Source organism: Heterocephalus glaber, unplaced genomic scaffold (assembly GCF_053883595.1).
Source record: "Heterocephalus glaber isolate CG9 unplaced genomic scaffold, H.glaber_assembly_v1.0 deba00001481, whole genome shotgun sequence".
NCBI classification, from domain to species: Eukaryota; Metazoa; Chordata; class Mammalia; order Rodentia; family Bathyergidae; genus Heterocephalus; species Heterocephalus glaber.
Genome location: NW_028258317.1, coordinates 12,829,479 through 12,845,982, shown reverse-complemented (window position 1 = coordinate 12,845,982; position 16,504 = coordinate 12,829,479). Strand labels below are relative to the sequence as shown.

At 47.2% G+C, this 16,504-nt stretch overlaps 1 protein-coding gene across 2 annotated transcripts in view; it reads right to left on the bottom strand.

The window, feature by feature from the left end:
• Nucleotides 1–16,504, bottom strand: part of Gabbr2 (gamma-aminobutyric acid type B receptor subunit 2) — a 367,556-nt gene that overhangs the window by 236,198 nt on the left and 114,854 nt on the right. For both annotated transcript variants that reach the window (XM_087183622.1, XM_004864946.4), the window contains exon 2: nucleotides 15,996–16,133. In XM_087183622.1, coding sequence (XP_087039748.1) covers nucleotides 15,996–16,070 — 75 coding nt within the window. In that variant the 5' untranslated portion in view covers nucleotides 16,071–16,133. The remainder of the gene's footprint in view (nucleotides 1–15,995; nucleotides 16,134–16,504) is intronic.

Below are 16,504 nucleotides of genomic sequence, written 5' to 3'. Positions count from 1 at the left end.
ACCAAAAACAAAACAAAGGAAACTAAGAGTATATCAAGTTACTAATATCACATAGAGAAAAATCTGTAAAGGGACTTTTTGGACATTGTCACTTTCCAATCAAGGACAGCATTTCCCCTGCCTCACTGGCAGCACACACATTCACAGCTTTTTATTGTGAAAATATTAAAATCTTTTAAAAGCTGAAAGAATAGCACATACAGCACTATATATCTTTCATTTTCCACATCTGCTTCTCTCTCTATGTATATATTGATTTATATATATGCATATGCATACACAGACTCAATACTTGTATGCACATATATGCATACATTTCTGGTTTCTATGTGTTTGAAACTGGCTTACAGACCTCATCACATTTTACCCTAAAGAGTTCAGAATGCATCTCCTAAGAAAACATTCTCCTGTATCATTACAATGTCATTACCACACTTATGAAAATGAACAATAATTCAGTGTCATCTAATGCATGGTCCACATTCAAATTTCTTCAATTTCCCAAAAAGGTCCTTTCCATTTTTGCAATTCAGGATCCAATCTATCTTCATGCCTTGAATTTGACTGGGTTATTTTTCCCATCTAGATCAGTCCCCTGACTTCTTGTGGTTGTTCTTGTTTTCCATGACATTGGCTGTACTAAAGGATATAGGCCAGGTGACTTGTGGAATGTCCCGTATCCAACTGATTATCTCTTTACGGTCAGTTTTAACCCTTTTGTTAAATATATTAAAAATAATATTTTCAAGCTCAGTCCACTGGAGGGAAAAATCCTTAGGAGTAGTGAAACCCCAGTAGCAATAAGTACACCTAACATAGATGTTAGTTTCTCAATATAGAGCCCCTCCAGGAAGAATCAAGCCTTCTTGGAGAAATGGCTAACTCTAGACAAAGGCAGGGAAAATATTCAGTGCTCAAATCTGTGGCAAAGGGCAAGAGAAAGGATCAGCAAGAGGGAAAGAAAAGGCCAAAAAAGGGGAAAGCTACTCTGCAGAGAATAATGCCCACTCACGTGCAGAAGGAAGATTCAGAAAATGACTATGCTGCAATCCCAGTATGACAGTGAGGCAGGCAAAACCACTGGGGAGAAAACGGATGGTGGGGGGGACCAGATTCACTCAACTTCAGAGTTCCACCCCATAGATTATTTCCTCATTACAGAGGGAGAAAAAGAATCTTTACCACAATCTGACAGATACCACCTTAACCAAGCATCATCAATAATAGTTCAAACTGACATCATGGGCCTCCTGAGTAGCTGCACCAGGAGAGAAAAATGAACAGGATAGAAAAATACAGAGTTCCTGCCTTAACTGTGTAACCTGAATCTAATCATAAAGGAACAATCAAACAAACACAGACTGTGGGACCTTGTATAAAACAACTGCTTTGGGCTTTCCAAAAGAAGAGGGGGGAGGAGGGGGAGGAGGGGGAGGAGGAGGAGGAGGAGGAGGAGGAGGAGGGGGAGAGAGAGGGAGAAGAGAATGCGATAACAAACAAATACAATATACCTTCCTTTCCTGGATCCTTGACTCTCTCCCCACCTACAAATAAATGGCAATGAAGCCATTGTGGGGATAGCTGGAAAAATTTGAATATAGACCATATATTAGGTAATACTATTGTATCACTGTTAAATTTTTAGATGTGATAATTATATTTTTGTTATGTAAAAGAATATAGCTGCTCTTAAGAAATTCATGCTATTATATTGGGGTAAAGTGTTATGATTCTGCAAACCATTGTCAAGTGCTTCATCAAAAAATAAGTGACTGTGTATGAGTGTGAGTGTGTGTGTGTGTGTGTGCATGCATACAAATGCAAGTAGGTGAAAGGGAAAAAGAGAGAAAAGGATAATAAATATGGCCAAACATAAACAACTGGTGAATCTAAAATGTATATGATGTTCATTGTATTGTCTTTTTAACTTTTTTTGCAGGTTTGAAAATTGTCAAAGTAAAAAACTGGAAGAAAATTTTGGGGCAATGTGGAAACATAAATAAAGCAGCAAAAACACTGTCTGCATTAAAAAAGTAATGTCTGCAACTGATCAAAACACAGCATATTTAATGTTTTTAAAAATCCATGCCTTCACAATGCCACTGACACAGAGGAGAGAGACAAGGGAGACAGTATCGAAAGACAAAGCTTCCTAGAGATTCTCAGGCATGGCTGGGCTCTAGGGTTCCAGCTACAAGCAAGGCAGATGCTATCCCACCCTCAGAGGAAGTCGATGTCCATCCAGCAAGATAGACACTGAATGTGGACTTGAACTTGGGATGATGCTGCAGGGCAGAGAAAGGGTATGGATGTTTCTGCTAGAAACAGGCCCTGGAAAATCTCCCCAACAGTCATGCTGATGCTGCGAATTTGGAGGGCAGATCCTTTTCTTGTTAGTGCAGGAAGGATTGGGCCAGAGCTCCCTTGCTCTGCCAAAAGCCCATGTGCCCATTACTCCAGGGATTGCAGAAGACGCTCAAGATGACCACAGCCATTCCCTGATGCACGCCAAGCCCGTGTACCTTTGTAGGTAGAGCCCAGACAGTGCTGTGGAACAGCTTGAGTGGGAGCTTGAGAGAAATCAAGAAAATGGTGCTTCGGTCTAGATTCGGGCATAGTGTCTAAATTTATTTAACCTTGGACTGTTTTTCTCAAGTCAAGCCCTTTGCACTGTACAAAGCCTAACTTTTGCATCATGGAAATAATAAATAATTTAATATTCCTTGCAAACTGATTCAAACCAAAAGCTTTCTGTATAATTCAAAACTAATGTAGGCTATGTTCTATTAAAAAGAATTCAAGCCATTCATTATAAAACCACCCAGAGTAGAACTCTAAGCACTATGTGCTTGAAATACTTAGCATAGTTATTGATTTTCACCAACAACTAGTCCATCTATTTTCTGAGTTCAAAGAAACCATTTATTTTTTATATACAACAAGTTACTGGATGAGTAATAAGCTTAATGTGCATGTGTATCTGCATGTGTGTGTGTGATAAAGGGAACACTGCCCATCTGAAGAGGTCCACGCTGGCCTGGGTCCCTGCTGAAGCTCGCTGTCCGTGCAGGCTGTGGAGATACAGGATCTAAGCCTCCATGGCCTCTGGAGAGGCCACTCCTAGAGGCTTCTGGGAGGCCTTGCACTGCAGTCTGGTGCAGCAAGAAGCAGGGCCAGTCTGCTCTCTTGGAATCTTATCTTCCTGTTTTTGGAAATGGACCTACGCAGCACCATGCCCCCCACCCTCCTGCCAGGAGGGTTAAATGAAGTTGTATGGGAGGCAGTGCAGTCTAGTACTCGTGAGTAGGGACTGTGGAGCTACTGAGGATTGCCAATCCTTTGGGAAGACGCTCAACCGCTCTGTGCCTCCTTTTCCACTCTGAAATGAGGAGAATAATAGTGTGGGGTTGGCACATATTGGAAGTGAGGTAATCACGCACAGTGTTAGGAACTATGCCTAGTTGTGACAAGGCCATTGGAATATGGGCCAGTAGTGTTACAAACTGGCTTTGTGACAGCCTGTCCGGTGAGTCCATTCATGATTTCTGAGCACTTCCTGGATGACAAGTTCTGAGCAAGGCCCTCAGTGGGTAGCAGGGCTCTCAGTGGGTAGCAGGGCTCAGATAGGCAGGCCTGGCCTTGCCCTGATGACACTAACAATGTGATTCTCCTTTTTTTTTTTTGGTACCAGGGATCGAACTCAGGACCTTGCACTTGTGAGGCAGGCACAACGCCACTGAGCTAAATCCCCAGCCCTGGCACTAACAATGTGGTGGGTAACTTTGAGAACTCATCAGATGTAGAAAGTACTGAGGAAAGGAAAAGACAAGGAAGTGAGGCAAATGCAAAGGCTGGATGGGCATCCACTCCAGCAGGGGGGAACTGAGGAAGGCTTCCTGGAGGAGGGAGTGACAGCTGAACTCAGTATCAGGAACTACACAGGACTGGCCCAGAAGAAAAGGGGACAGAGAGGGGCTCAAGCATGGGACAGCCTGGGTATGGGCTCCAGGGCTGCAGCAAGCAGGCTCTGTCCTTGGCATGAAGAGAGACGACTAGAAGGAAAGCCTGATGGAAATGCTGATATCAGCCACAACCACAGTGTCACTTTGCATGAGCTTCCTAACTCTCTGGGCCTCACTTCCTGTAGAGTAAGGGGCTTTCTACCTGGAAAGCATGGATGGAGATGAAGAGACATCCAGCTACAAGGCCCTCACCTCTGCTCTGCATGGGGTTACAAATGGCCTTTGACCACCTGCTTGTTTCTTATGGTTTCAAGGAATGGAGGGGAACCAGGCCCTATGAGCCAAGAGAACTCACATGAAGGGGCCCAAGAGAAAAGATGACAGGTCTGAGGCGGCACAGATGCTCTGAGCCACAGGGGATAATGACATGACATTACCCTGGTTATCAAGGCCCATCACCAGGTATAATACTCTCCCAGAGGGGACAGGGATGCCTGAAAGACCACACAGCTGACCCTTGCCCTGAGGAGGCAGACCAGGAGGCTACCTTGGTACCTTTGTCCTTGGGTGGAAGCCTCCAGGACAGAGGGATACAATGTATGGTGTGGGCAACTTTGGCATCACCTCAAGCCATCCTTACAACCATCCCGGGGTTATTAGGATGCCACCACCAAGTCAAAGACTGGCAAAGGCTAGTAAACTGCCTGGGGTCACCAGCTAACAAGCCCTAGCCTGAGTGTGAACACCAGCCTGTCTGACTCAAGACAAGAAGTGCATCTGCTATTACAGGTGTGTCAGCCTCTCTGGGCCTCTGTGTCCTCACCTGCACAAATGAGCCCACCACCACTTGGTCACATAGAACACAGGACAGGGAAGTCAATGCTTTATCCCTGGAGCACTTCCCTGCAGCTCACAGTGCACCTTCTTAAAGGAGAGCAGTGCAGTTACAAATGCAGATGTTCAGACTGTAGCATGGAGGTAAGTGGCTGGTATAGAGCTACTCAGCTGGGAACCAGCAGAACAGGATCGATTAGAGCCCACATCTCCTCCTGCTGAGCCCAGTATCCTTTCTTTCCTATTCCTTATTTGGAGCCATCAGCACCTACGTATGCTTCTGCCTAGTAAGTGGTGGGGTCTTGCTGGCTAAGAGACTACACATGCTGTACACTGCAGTCTGACAAGGGTCCTTTTGGCCTATGATGTGAACCATAGGGAAGCCCAGAATCAGTAAGAACATTCATTTGACATTCAGGAAGTGGATCCTCAGGCAGAATCAGCATGTGTTCCCTGAAGCCTACTCCAGAGGCTCTTGGAGCCCTGCCTCTATTTCAGAGTCCCTAGGTAACCCTGAGCGAGGGAGGCACCTTAGAGCAGCAAGAAACACCCAGGATTTGGCTAAAATGCAGCTTCTGTGCCAAAGGTCTGAGTGGGGCTTGGGAGTCTGCATTTTTCCCCCTCCTCCCAGGAGCTTAGCTGGGCCTTGATCCACACAGCCTTAGAGGATCTCAAGAACAGTATTTCCAAAACTTGCCCTACGACAAGAACTTCCATGGTACTTGTTAACAATTAATAGGTTCCTTCCTGGGTGATGCTAAGCAGGGGTCCTGGGAATCTGAACTTTAACTAGTAAAGGAGACTCCCTCCCCACTCAGCCCCTGATGATTTCCACCATCCGGTACATTTGAGTAGTCCAACCCTTTCAACTGGTGCCCGCACCGCCTCCTAGCCTACCTACCATGAGCCCCCCAGCCTCCTGCTGAGGGTGGCTCCTCCCCTAATGCAACACTACCATGAAGCAGAAGCTCCTGGATGCTCAGACACAGCACAGAAGCCCTGGGAGGGCGACAAACTTGTCCTGGTTCACCTGGGATTTTCCTGGCTTTAACTGAAAGTCCAAAGTCCTAACTCATTGGAAACTTTTAGTCTCAGGCAAACAAGGATGGATGGTCACCCCATGCCTAGTAGATTTTGCTGTTTTACGCAGGTGACCTTGATATCAACCAAAGCATGGGAACCACCACCTCAAGGGAAATCATCACTGGTAATCCTCCTCAAGAGGTCTTTATCTTTTTCTCATGAACGAGAGAGCTAAGGTCCCCAGGATAATACTGGGCTGCTGGGATCATGATACTCCTTTATTGTTTCTACTTCTCACAACTCTAGTAGGCTGGTATTGTCCCATTCACATGTTTGTGACCCTGGAGAGGGTTAGTTTCTCTCCAGTCCCTTCCAGACTCAATCTGCAACTTTAGATGCCACTCAGTGTGTGCTGCAGTTGTGCCAATGACCAGCAGCTTCCACTGTACCATAAGTAGTGCAAGTGATTTATTTATTTAGAATGAATTATTTACACCCCATATGCTTCCAGAAAGGGGTTGAACTAGCTGGTGGTGAAAGATGCATAAACAATGAGTCTATTGGAGTTCCACGCTGGGAACTGATATTACTTTAGATATCGTGGTCTTGAATTAAAAATGGGGGTCAGAACCTTGAATTGAATCTTTCACCAGATTGACAGGAAAGATAGGGTTTGGGTCTGTGGCAGGAACAGATTGGGAACTGCTATGTACTCGATAGCATCGCACCTTCTTCAACCTGCCTCTGCTTCTGTGAAAACTCAACCAGAAAGAGTGTGTGTGCCCCTAATAGGCACCTTGGGCTTCCTTCCCTCTCCTGCAAGGTCTCTGTTTTAATTGCATTGTTCTGAATCACCCTCATGGTTCGAGATAGTTAATTTCGTCCACACAACTTTGAATCTGAAGAGAACTAGAGACCTATAAATCTTCCAGGAGTTCCCTGACCAGGGCTGGGCTGGGCTGGGCTGGCATCTCCAATTGCAAATATATTAATATTGTATCTGCAGGGCTCGAAGTGGAAAAGGGGTTCTGTATGCTCTACCTTCCCTGTTTTTTGTTTTTTTATTTTTGGTACCAGGGATTGAACTCAGGACCTTGCACTTTGGATGCAGGTCTAGGAACCACTGAGCTAAATCACTGCCCCTACCTTCCCTGTCTTTGTGGACACTTCCAATACCCCCAGAAGGACAGATGTGATTAGCCCCACAAAGATAAGTTCAGTGAGACTCTGGCATTCTTACTTCACCACAGAGCCTTCTACATGGTTCCCTCTTTACCTACTGTACAGGTAGAGGTGTCCCAAAGCACCTCTCTCTGTTGCAATGACCACTGCTGGTCCTACCTTGAGCCAACTCCCAGACTCCTTTGTCATGAAAAGCCTCTTTCTTCCTACTTATTGCATCCAAACCAGAAGCCACCAGGCTTTCCTCACTTCTCACTGGTCATTTTTTCCACTCTGAAAACAGGCTTCACTACACCCCCATCCACTCACATGGCCAGGAAGGATGGTCCATAGACCCTAGATCCCGGGGCAGGCAGGGGAGTGTTCACCTATCCCCTTTGCTTAGCTCATAGAATATGCCTTTAGTATTTCTTCTTCTCCTTCCTTTTTCTGTTTTTAATGAATCCAGAAGGCGGAGGCATCTCATAGATTATTAATGTGCTAAATGGCCCCTCAAGAGACCAGCGCCAAGAAATGGCTTCAACTGCCCTGGATTGTTGGCCTCTATTCTCTTTCTTAGACAGCAGAAGCAGCAGCAAAGTCTCCAACTGTGCCTAATCATACTGTCACTCCTAAAAGGTTACAGTCCAGTCTGGAGACTCACTCCAATGTAGACTCTGTGGCCAGGGCATGGTGGCCACATGGGATGGGCCATGGCAAGATTCTGGTCTGCTGGGCTCTGACTCCTGGGGTAGAGAGGCAGACATTGTATGCACTTTGAGCATCTTGCTATAGAGCCTCACCCACCCCTGACCCCTTGGCTTCAGGGTCTGCAGTGCCAGGGTGAGCAGGCCTTGTCCATACAAAGCTGTGTGTGTGTGTGTGTGTGTGTGTGTGTGTGTGTGTGTTTTCAGAGATCTGCTCCTAGCCAAGAAGTCGTAGCCACTGGAACAGTAGCTACTGTTTCATTACTGATGAAAGTACTTTCCTTTTGTCAAAAAGAGAAAATCGCTCGTTGATTCTCATGACATCTGTATGAAACACAGAAGGCAGGTTTGCTATTCCCACTTTGCAAAAAACAAAAGTGAGGCTAAGAGAGAAAATGTAAGACAATGGTATCTATTACAAAGCCGAGGGCCCCAGTGTTGCTTCGGAGTGAGGACTTGGGTGAGGTTCTCCCTGCCTCTCAATGTGTCTCTGTTTCCCAGTCTGTACAGTGGGGACATGGAGCCCAGGACTGCTAAGACCCTCCCAGTCCTGCCACCCTATGAATCTACCTCAAATTCTACAACCCACAGCTAAGTAAGAGGCAGTATTTGATTTCTCAGGCAACCTACAGTTTAATGGAATAATCATGCCAGAAAATCAAGTCAGATCACACAATTCCTGTTTCACTGAAGCAAAATGGCATCGACTGGCAGTTCACAGAGATGCTGGAATTTGGCAAATAGCAAAGGCCTTGATTTAGGGGTTTTCACTGATTTGTTTTATTAAATGTCAAAACCAAGCATGACTTAGATTTTCAGAAATCAAGTCCTAACGGTACTGGGACGCTATTGCCAGCACATCTGCAAACCTTCCTTTTCCCTTTGGAGTGTCCTCCATGTCTTTCCTCCCTCACAGAATGTCCCTGAGGAGACAGCACCATTACATCAGCCAGAAAGTTCCTTCCTAGAAAGATCCTCAGGGGCAGGACAGAAGGCAGGGTGGGCTGTGAGGACAGGCCTGGGAGGTACTAGGAGAAACACACCTCTGATTTAATAACCTACTGCATCTGCCTTTTAAAGGACAGGCTCTGTGGGACACGGATCTTGAGGAAATAGAGTTTGCATTTCCCTCCAAGTAGCCCTTGATCCTGTCAGGAATCTGACTTTATTTTCATCTGCTGGACTATTTCTGTCTACAAGCTGAGGCGGGGTCCAGCTTCCTCCTGAGAAGCCTGCTCTTTGAGGGCATCAAACTGCCTCTCAGCAGCATGTCCGGAACCTTCGTTGGGCTTTGCCTCCAGTTCTTCTTGTCAAGCTACCCTGTTTCCTTTCTCCCTGCCCTGCTCCAAATTCTCCTGCCTCTCCCCACCCCATGCTTCAGAAAGACAGACCAGGTTGGAGGGAGGTCTGATGACTGCCCCCAAAGGGTGTGCAGTAGAGTCACATGGAAGCCACCTTCAGATCTCTGAGGATAGGACTCTGAGGGTCTGAGATTATAGGAAACAGGAAACAGATTATAAAACACAGTGGGTCAAGAGAGGAGAGATGGGCCTGAGTTTGAGCCAAAGGCCACTCTGGGTCTCCCCTTGAGTCCCTTTATCAATGCACTGGGCTGGGAGAAACATTGAGTACTTTCAGACATAACAGGCTCTAATGATCTGACTTTCATTTTTAGGGGACATGCTAGAAGCCCAGGAGGCAGGCCCAAGTGCAGGTGTGAGTGAGACCAGTCACTGACATCTGGCAGCTCCAGGCCAGAGTGGGGCAGATGCAGGGGAGCTAGTGCCTGGGGAGAGGCATGCAGGGAAGCGAACACAGAGGAAGGGACAAGATGCTCCCCAGAAGAAGGGGCATCCATGCTATGCCATGTAGGATGAACACAGTCCTGCCAGGTGGAGAGAACACCTGTCCTGAGGGAATGGCCAGTTTTGAGACCAGCAGCATGAAGGAACTGGAGAAATGGGGAAATGGCCAGGTGACAGAGCAGCCTCGTGCCACACCATGGACATGGGCTTTGCGCTGGCAATATGTGTCCCAGCAGCAGCCCCTGCCTGTGGTGTCTTCCGTGTCCTCTTTCCCATAAGTTCTGTGAACAGGTGGCACTTGTTAAAGAGACCAGGTACCTGGGAGATGAATGGGCCTTAAAGAGCACCAGGCCTGGCAAGTCTTCAGGAGCTAGGTGCACTGCAGTTACCTCAGCTGCTGGCATTGACTGGCTCAGGGATGATAAGTGGCCTACAGTCCTTGAGGGACCTGATGAGCCCCTAACCTGGATCTTCACAGAGTACACCCCCAGAATTTAATTGCTAACATAATCATATCCCTACTCCCCACCCCCATAAGCCAATCTTCCTGTACAGTTTGCCAGCCACCAACCTGGGTTTATCTATTGTATGTATTAAATCTCCCAGACAGTCTGGGGATGCAGCTCAGCAAGAAAGCACTTGGCTCGCTAGCATGCAGGAGGCCCTGGGTTCAGCCCTCAGCACTGCAAAACAAAGAAAAAATCAAAAAGAACTTCCCAACAGCAGGCTTGGCTGAAATTAGAACACTCACGGAACCTTGGGCAACAGGGAACTCACAACCGCGCAGCCAGGCAGCCTACTCCATGCTTGGAACCTCCAATAGCAGGGTCTGCTTGCAACGGGTGAAAACCATGCACCCCTCTAGCTTCTTCCATGTCTCCTGCTTCTCTCCACCTATGTCACAGAGCATCAGCAAAATCTCTCAAGTACAGCTTTGCTGGCCTAGAGGCCGAGCCTTGGCCCTCCTCTCTGGTCTGAATGTGATCTGTCTTAAACATCCAGATCCTGACCCTTCCTGATCATGCCCAGGTGGCTCCATCTCTGTGTGAGGCCCAGATCTGGGCCCCATACCTGGGCAATGTCTGCCCAGGCCAGAGAGGGACAGAGCCATCCTGCCCTGCACATCAAACCCTGGACCCTGGCAAGTTCCTTGACTCTAGATGCAGAAACTCAGGCTCCCAGTGGCTAAGTGACTCACATCACAGTGAAAACAGTATTAGCCTCCCTACATAGCAACCATGAATTAAGAAGCCCAATACAAAGCAAAAGTTATATTTAACTGGTTTCAGCACCAGGGTGAATTTTCACCCTGCAGCCTGTGAATCCCTCCCAATTTTTGTGGCACAGGAAACAGAAACAACTGATTATGCATTCCAGCCTGTTTCTGTCCAGCAAGCACTGCTCCCCCAAAGGGCAGCCAGAGCTCCTTTTCAATTATACAAATTACATGCATTTTTCTGCTTGTGAAACTGTTTTGGAGACCAGTTTTGAATAAGTTAAGGGATTCATCAAATCCCTTGATGGCTGCAGACCCACCCACCCAGCCCTCCACCATCTCTGGAAGCAAGCTCAGCCTCCCACATAGGAAGCCAGAGTGGCTTGGGAGGTCCACAGAGTTTGGCTCATAACAAATGGGGCTATGTGTCCTGAAAGTGGTAAGGAGGCAGAAACCCAGACTCTCAGGTTACCTGTACCCCCTCATCAGGACCCAGGTTTTTGTTCCTCCATTCCACCTGCCCAGCTCCAAAAGTCTGGAAGAAGTCCACTCTCCTGGGCTCATCCCACAGTGCTGCCTCCAGGATGCCCAGAGCATGGCAATCTTGCAGGCACCATCCAGTCCCCTGGGCTGCCTGACACACATACAGCAAGCACTAGGGCAGCAGTGGACTGTGCCCCAGCATCACTCAAGGAGCCTTCAGAAATGCAGGACATTTCTGCATTGGTAGGTGGAGGCTGAGAACCTGCTCACTCCGTGCCCTCTACTGTCTCATGGGCAAATTCACACTGTAAGGGCTTTAGGATGCCCAGCCTGCCTTCTGTACTCAGGTCAGTATTCAGCAGGGGCATGCTGTGAGCCAGGTGCAGTGCTTGGCACTTGGATGAAGAAAACGAGGGGTCCCATCCAGTAGGCAAGAGAGGGATACAGAACAAATTACTTCCTCTACACATAATTCATTTAGTGACAGAATACTGTGTGTGATGTAGAAGTGATGTGGGCCAGTGTTTCTTAATCTCCTCTTCACTATCAGTCTCCTGAGGAGCTTTAGAAGATAATTTTTCCTAATCTCTCCTCATGACACTATAACACCACAGATGCTCATATATCTGTTTATGTACTATATACATGCTGAAGAGGCTACAGGGAAAAAGAAAACCTTCTATACCATTGATGGAAATGTAAACTAGTACAGCTACTATGGAAATCAGTATGGAGACTCCTCAAAAAAACTAAAACTACAAATTCCATTCAATCCAGCTAGATAGCTTTCTGAAAGAGTTATAGACATCAACTACTGTGATACATGTATACTCATGTTTAGCAGCACAACTGTAATAGCTAAATCTTACAAGCAGCCTATATATCCATCAGCAGATGAATGAGTAAAGAAAATCTGGTATTTATACACAACAGAGTACTACTCTGCCATAAAGAAGGATAAATTTGAGTCATTTGTAGGAAAATGGATGCACCTTGAGACCATAATGTTAAGTGAAATATATCAGGCCTGTAAGTTTAAATAACACATAACTTTTTTTAACATGAGAAACCCAAAGTATAAATAATTTAAAGAGCAAAAGAAAAGACAAACAATAGGAAATACGGAGATAGATCTTTGGTAAATGGGAAGGAAATCTTGAGATGGAGGGAGAGGGAGGAAGGAGAGGGGAAGGGGAATAAAAAGAATGATGATGTGTTATGTACATGTACCTACTCCCCACAATAAACATAATCATTATGTTCTACAAACATGTACTGATAAAAAAATTTTAATGAAAAAAGTAAAATTTTTTGCCTCCCACCCACGAATCAATTTTCACCTGCTTGAGAAAGATGAGACTCCCTGTTGGAATGCATGGCTTAGAAAGGGATGGAACAGTTCATTGATTGGGAAGATCAGGTGCCACAGAAGAGGAGGTAAAAGAGGGGCATCAGGGAAGACATCACAGAGGAAGTGGTACTTATCTGGGGTTATGAGGGATGGGCAGGCATTTTGCACAACAGGGAAGGAACTTAGGGTCAGTTCCCCATCTGGGCAACATGAACGCCTACCCTCCTCACAGACCATAGTCACTGTGCTGGACAGTCTCTAAGACAACCTCAGGCAACCTCCACCTCCCTCTGGACCTTGGTACTCCTCTTTCACAACAACTCAGTGCTAATTTCCATGATCAACAGAACACAACTGAAGTATTGGTATGCAATTTGCGCAGCTAGGTCCTAAAAGACATTGCCAGCTCCGGCTTGGTCTTTTGGATGACTCGCTTTGGGGGATTCCACTGCCATGTCATGAGGACACTCAAACAGCACTGTGGAGTCCCCCATGGTGAGCATGCCACCTTGGCAGCAGACCCTCTAACCCCAGGCAAGCAGATCTCCCAGCTGAGCCCCAAACACCAGGAAAGAGAGACCAATCTTTCTGTGGATCTGAATTTCTGATACTTAGAAATAATGAAACAATAAAACATATTGCTCTTTGAGCTATTAAATTTTGCAATGATTTGCTACCCAGTAATAAATTACTACCAAGATTACCATTTTATAACCCAGTTCCCCTCCGGGCTGGTCAGAGTTAACTTGTTCCTGCAGCTTTTCTGAGAACTCTGGGAGGCCGACAGTTCTCAGTGGGGTCGAGTGCTCCCTCTCTGGGGAAGGGGTTTCCTAGGGACCTTGGCCTCTCAGGTCTGGAGAAAATGGCTATTTGCAGATCCTCCATCCCTCCATCTCTTTCTCCCTCCTTCCATCCCTCTGATTATTCAGCAGACATGTAATAAAGTCTGAAATGTTAGGGAAAATGGAGGTATAGTATCTCAGACCTGGGTTCTTCCCTCACTGGTCTTACAGGCCAGCCAGGCAGATAAACATTTGTACACCTGCCCCTACATCTGCAAAACCCTAAGAGAGGCACAGGCCTAGAGGGAGGGAGAACCAGACTACTCTGCTAGACATAAACAAGGTGGAGCGAATAGGAAGATTTTCTATGGGGCTCTGCTTTGGAAGTGTCTTACAAGTAATCAGGAAAGCCTTCTTGGAGGAGGCAACATTTAAGCTGTTTTCAAAGAATGGGTAGCATTTGCCACACTGGATATAAGGTGAATGGGATGTTTCAGGTGGTGAGGTGGTGGGAACACAAGAAAAACCAGGAATGCTGAGTCATTGTGGAAGATTCACCTTGGGGAGTAGGAGATGGGGCAGGGCTAGCAATTAGTGCTTACTGTGTGCCAGGCACAGTTCAGATGACTTGCAATCTTTTAAGTGCATACAGCATTCTTGTGAAATCAGGCCAACTACTCCCATGACTGTACAGACGGGGAAACCGAGGCAAAGAGTCGTAGCCCCAGTGGCAGCAAGCAGGCTCCTGTTTCTTGCCATCCCAGAAGGGAGGCTCAAGCCCAGAGAAGGTGAGTGACTGGTTCGAGGTCTCACAGTGGTTTGCGGAACCTCGAGGGCTTGGAGCCAGGTTCCCACAGCACACTGAGCCACACTGGCTCCCAGCTGCCTAGTGGGGCTTACACCATGCAAAGGTCTGTCGAGCTGCTTTCCTGGCCTCCTCCTCCTGTTGCACCCACCCGCATCTACCATGGCCTGCTCCGGCCACATGGAGTGAATCACCCTCTCCAAGCCCACACACTTTCCCACCTTCCACTTTCGCACCACCAGTTTCCTCTGCCTGCAGCACTTTCCTCCGTGTCTCCAGCTGTCCTATACCCTTTCCTCCTTCAGCAGCCAGCTCCATCTCACTTGCCCTAGGAACCCTGCCTTGGCTCAGGGCTTGAGTGGGCAGCCTCTCCCTCATCACGCCTCTGCCCTGGCTTTCACCCACTGCCCCTCTTGGCTGTGTGCTTGGGTTCTTCCCCAGCACCCATGCACACAGCCCAAGTTCGGGGAAGGTCCTCAGTCAATACAAGTGGAGTGCAAATGAACCCTCTGTGTGGCCAGACTCCTGTCACCTCTTCACCCTCACTCTCACCACCCTGACTCCTCAGCCCCAGGCCCCACCCCACTACCGTGTTTTCTGTTTCGTGGACACACCAGATCTGTTCTCATCACCAGCTGCCTGCTGCAGCTGCCATTCCACCCACCACTGGGGATGCTCTCCACCCAGTGCGTTCCTTCCCACCCTCCAGGTCTCTGCTCAAATGTCATCTTTTCCAGGAGGCCTTTCCTAATCACCCAAAGCAGTCACTATTTATCCCATCACCCTGTTATTTCTGTCATAGCTTAGTTATAGTAAGGGCCAGACTAGCTGAGTTCCAATTCTGGCCCTATTACTTTTTAGCAGTGAATCTTTGAGTAACTTACTTAGCCTCTCTATGCCTGTTTCCTGATAGGAATAAAATGGGGATAACAAGAGTGCCCCAGAACAGTTGTAAGGATTAAATGAATTCAGGCATATAAGTTCTTGGAGGAGTGCATAGTTAGTCCGACATATATAGCCATTAGCTCTCAGTATTAGTACTTTGTTATTTACTTGCTTACTGCCCGACTTCCTCCTAGAATGTAAACTGTGAAATTATGGGGACCATTTCTGTCTCATTCAGCCCTCCATCACCAAGGCCTACCAAACTTCCAGACATAAAGTAAGTTGCCCAAAATATGTGTTGATTAGTTAGATGGATGGATGGAGCAAGAAGTAAACATCTGCATGGGCTCCCACTCATCCATGGCGGTTATATCTTTCTACATTCTTCTCTCCCATTCCAAATAACAGCTAACAAGGGCAAGTTCACCTATAACCAACTATGTACTCATTGGTGGAGCATTCAGTATATATCGAACTTGCAGCATACAGTAAATACCCAGGAAAGGCTTTACTGAGGAGAAAGGTGCCTTGGTGGACAAATGAGATTTCAAAGAGGAGGGAAAGGAAAGGGGCTTTGGTCAAGAATGCAGAGCTAGCAGGCTTTGAGCTGCCCAGGCACAGGATTTGTGTGGGACAGGCCTGTTTAGAGGTGCTTTTCCAAGGGGCAGGTGGCAGAAGCAGATCACCCTGGACAGGCACTCAGGTGGCACTGATGGCCCTGAGAGTTGGGCTAAGGAAGCTGTTGTGAACACTGAGAGCTCCAACACGTTGCAGTGGCATCAGGGATGCCTTTAAAAACCCACAGTGTGGGCAACACCAGCTCAGGCCAGAGGGTCAGGCCAGGAAGTAGAGGCTGTGCAATTATGCAGGAGAGTCTGGGCCACCTGACTTGAGGAGCCCCGTCATGCAAGGAGCCATTCCTGCAGACAACTAGAGGCCAACAAGGACCGTTCGCCCCAGTGGAAGCAGCTTTGAATTTACCTGCACCAGGTTCCAGCCTTGGAGGGACTCAGCAATGATGGATGTGACAGATGGACAGACGCCTCCAAACACCATCAAATGGTTCGGCCCATATTTTATTGCATCGTAGAAGGCTTTCAGCCCTTTTGCGTTGTCACACTGGAAAGCAACACATAGAAAGAGAGGTCGAAATTAGACACAGCTCTCCCCAGGGGCCAAAGCCCAACTGTGCAGTCACACAAACCAACTCTGTCTCATGGGAAGCCTTCAGCTTCCATTCTCGTGTGGTCGGGCCTCTCACCAGTCCTGGGCCATGGGGTGAGCTCAGTGAAGTGTGGCCTTAGCATCTCGTCCTCTGTCCACTGAGCCCCTTCCAAACCCAGGATCCATTCCAGATCCTCGGCCATCTTCCTGAAGAGCACACTGAAGAAAAGCCTCCAAAATACCTCATCCTGGGTCTCTCCCTCCCATGGCAATTTATATTTTGTTTTTTAAATTTAGTTTTTGTTTTATTAGTAGATGTCTGCAGT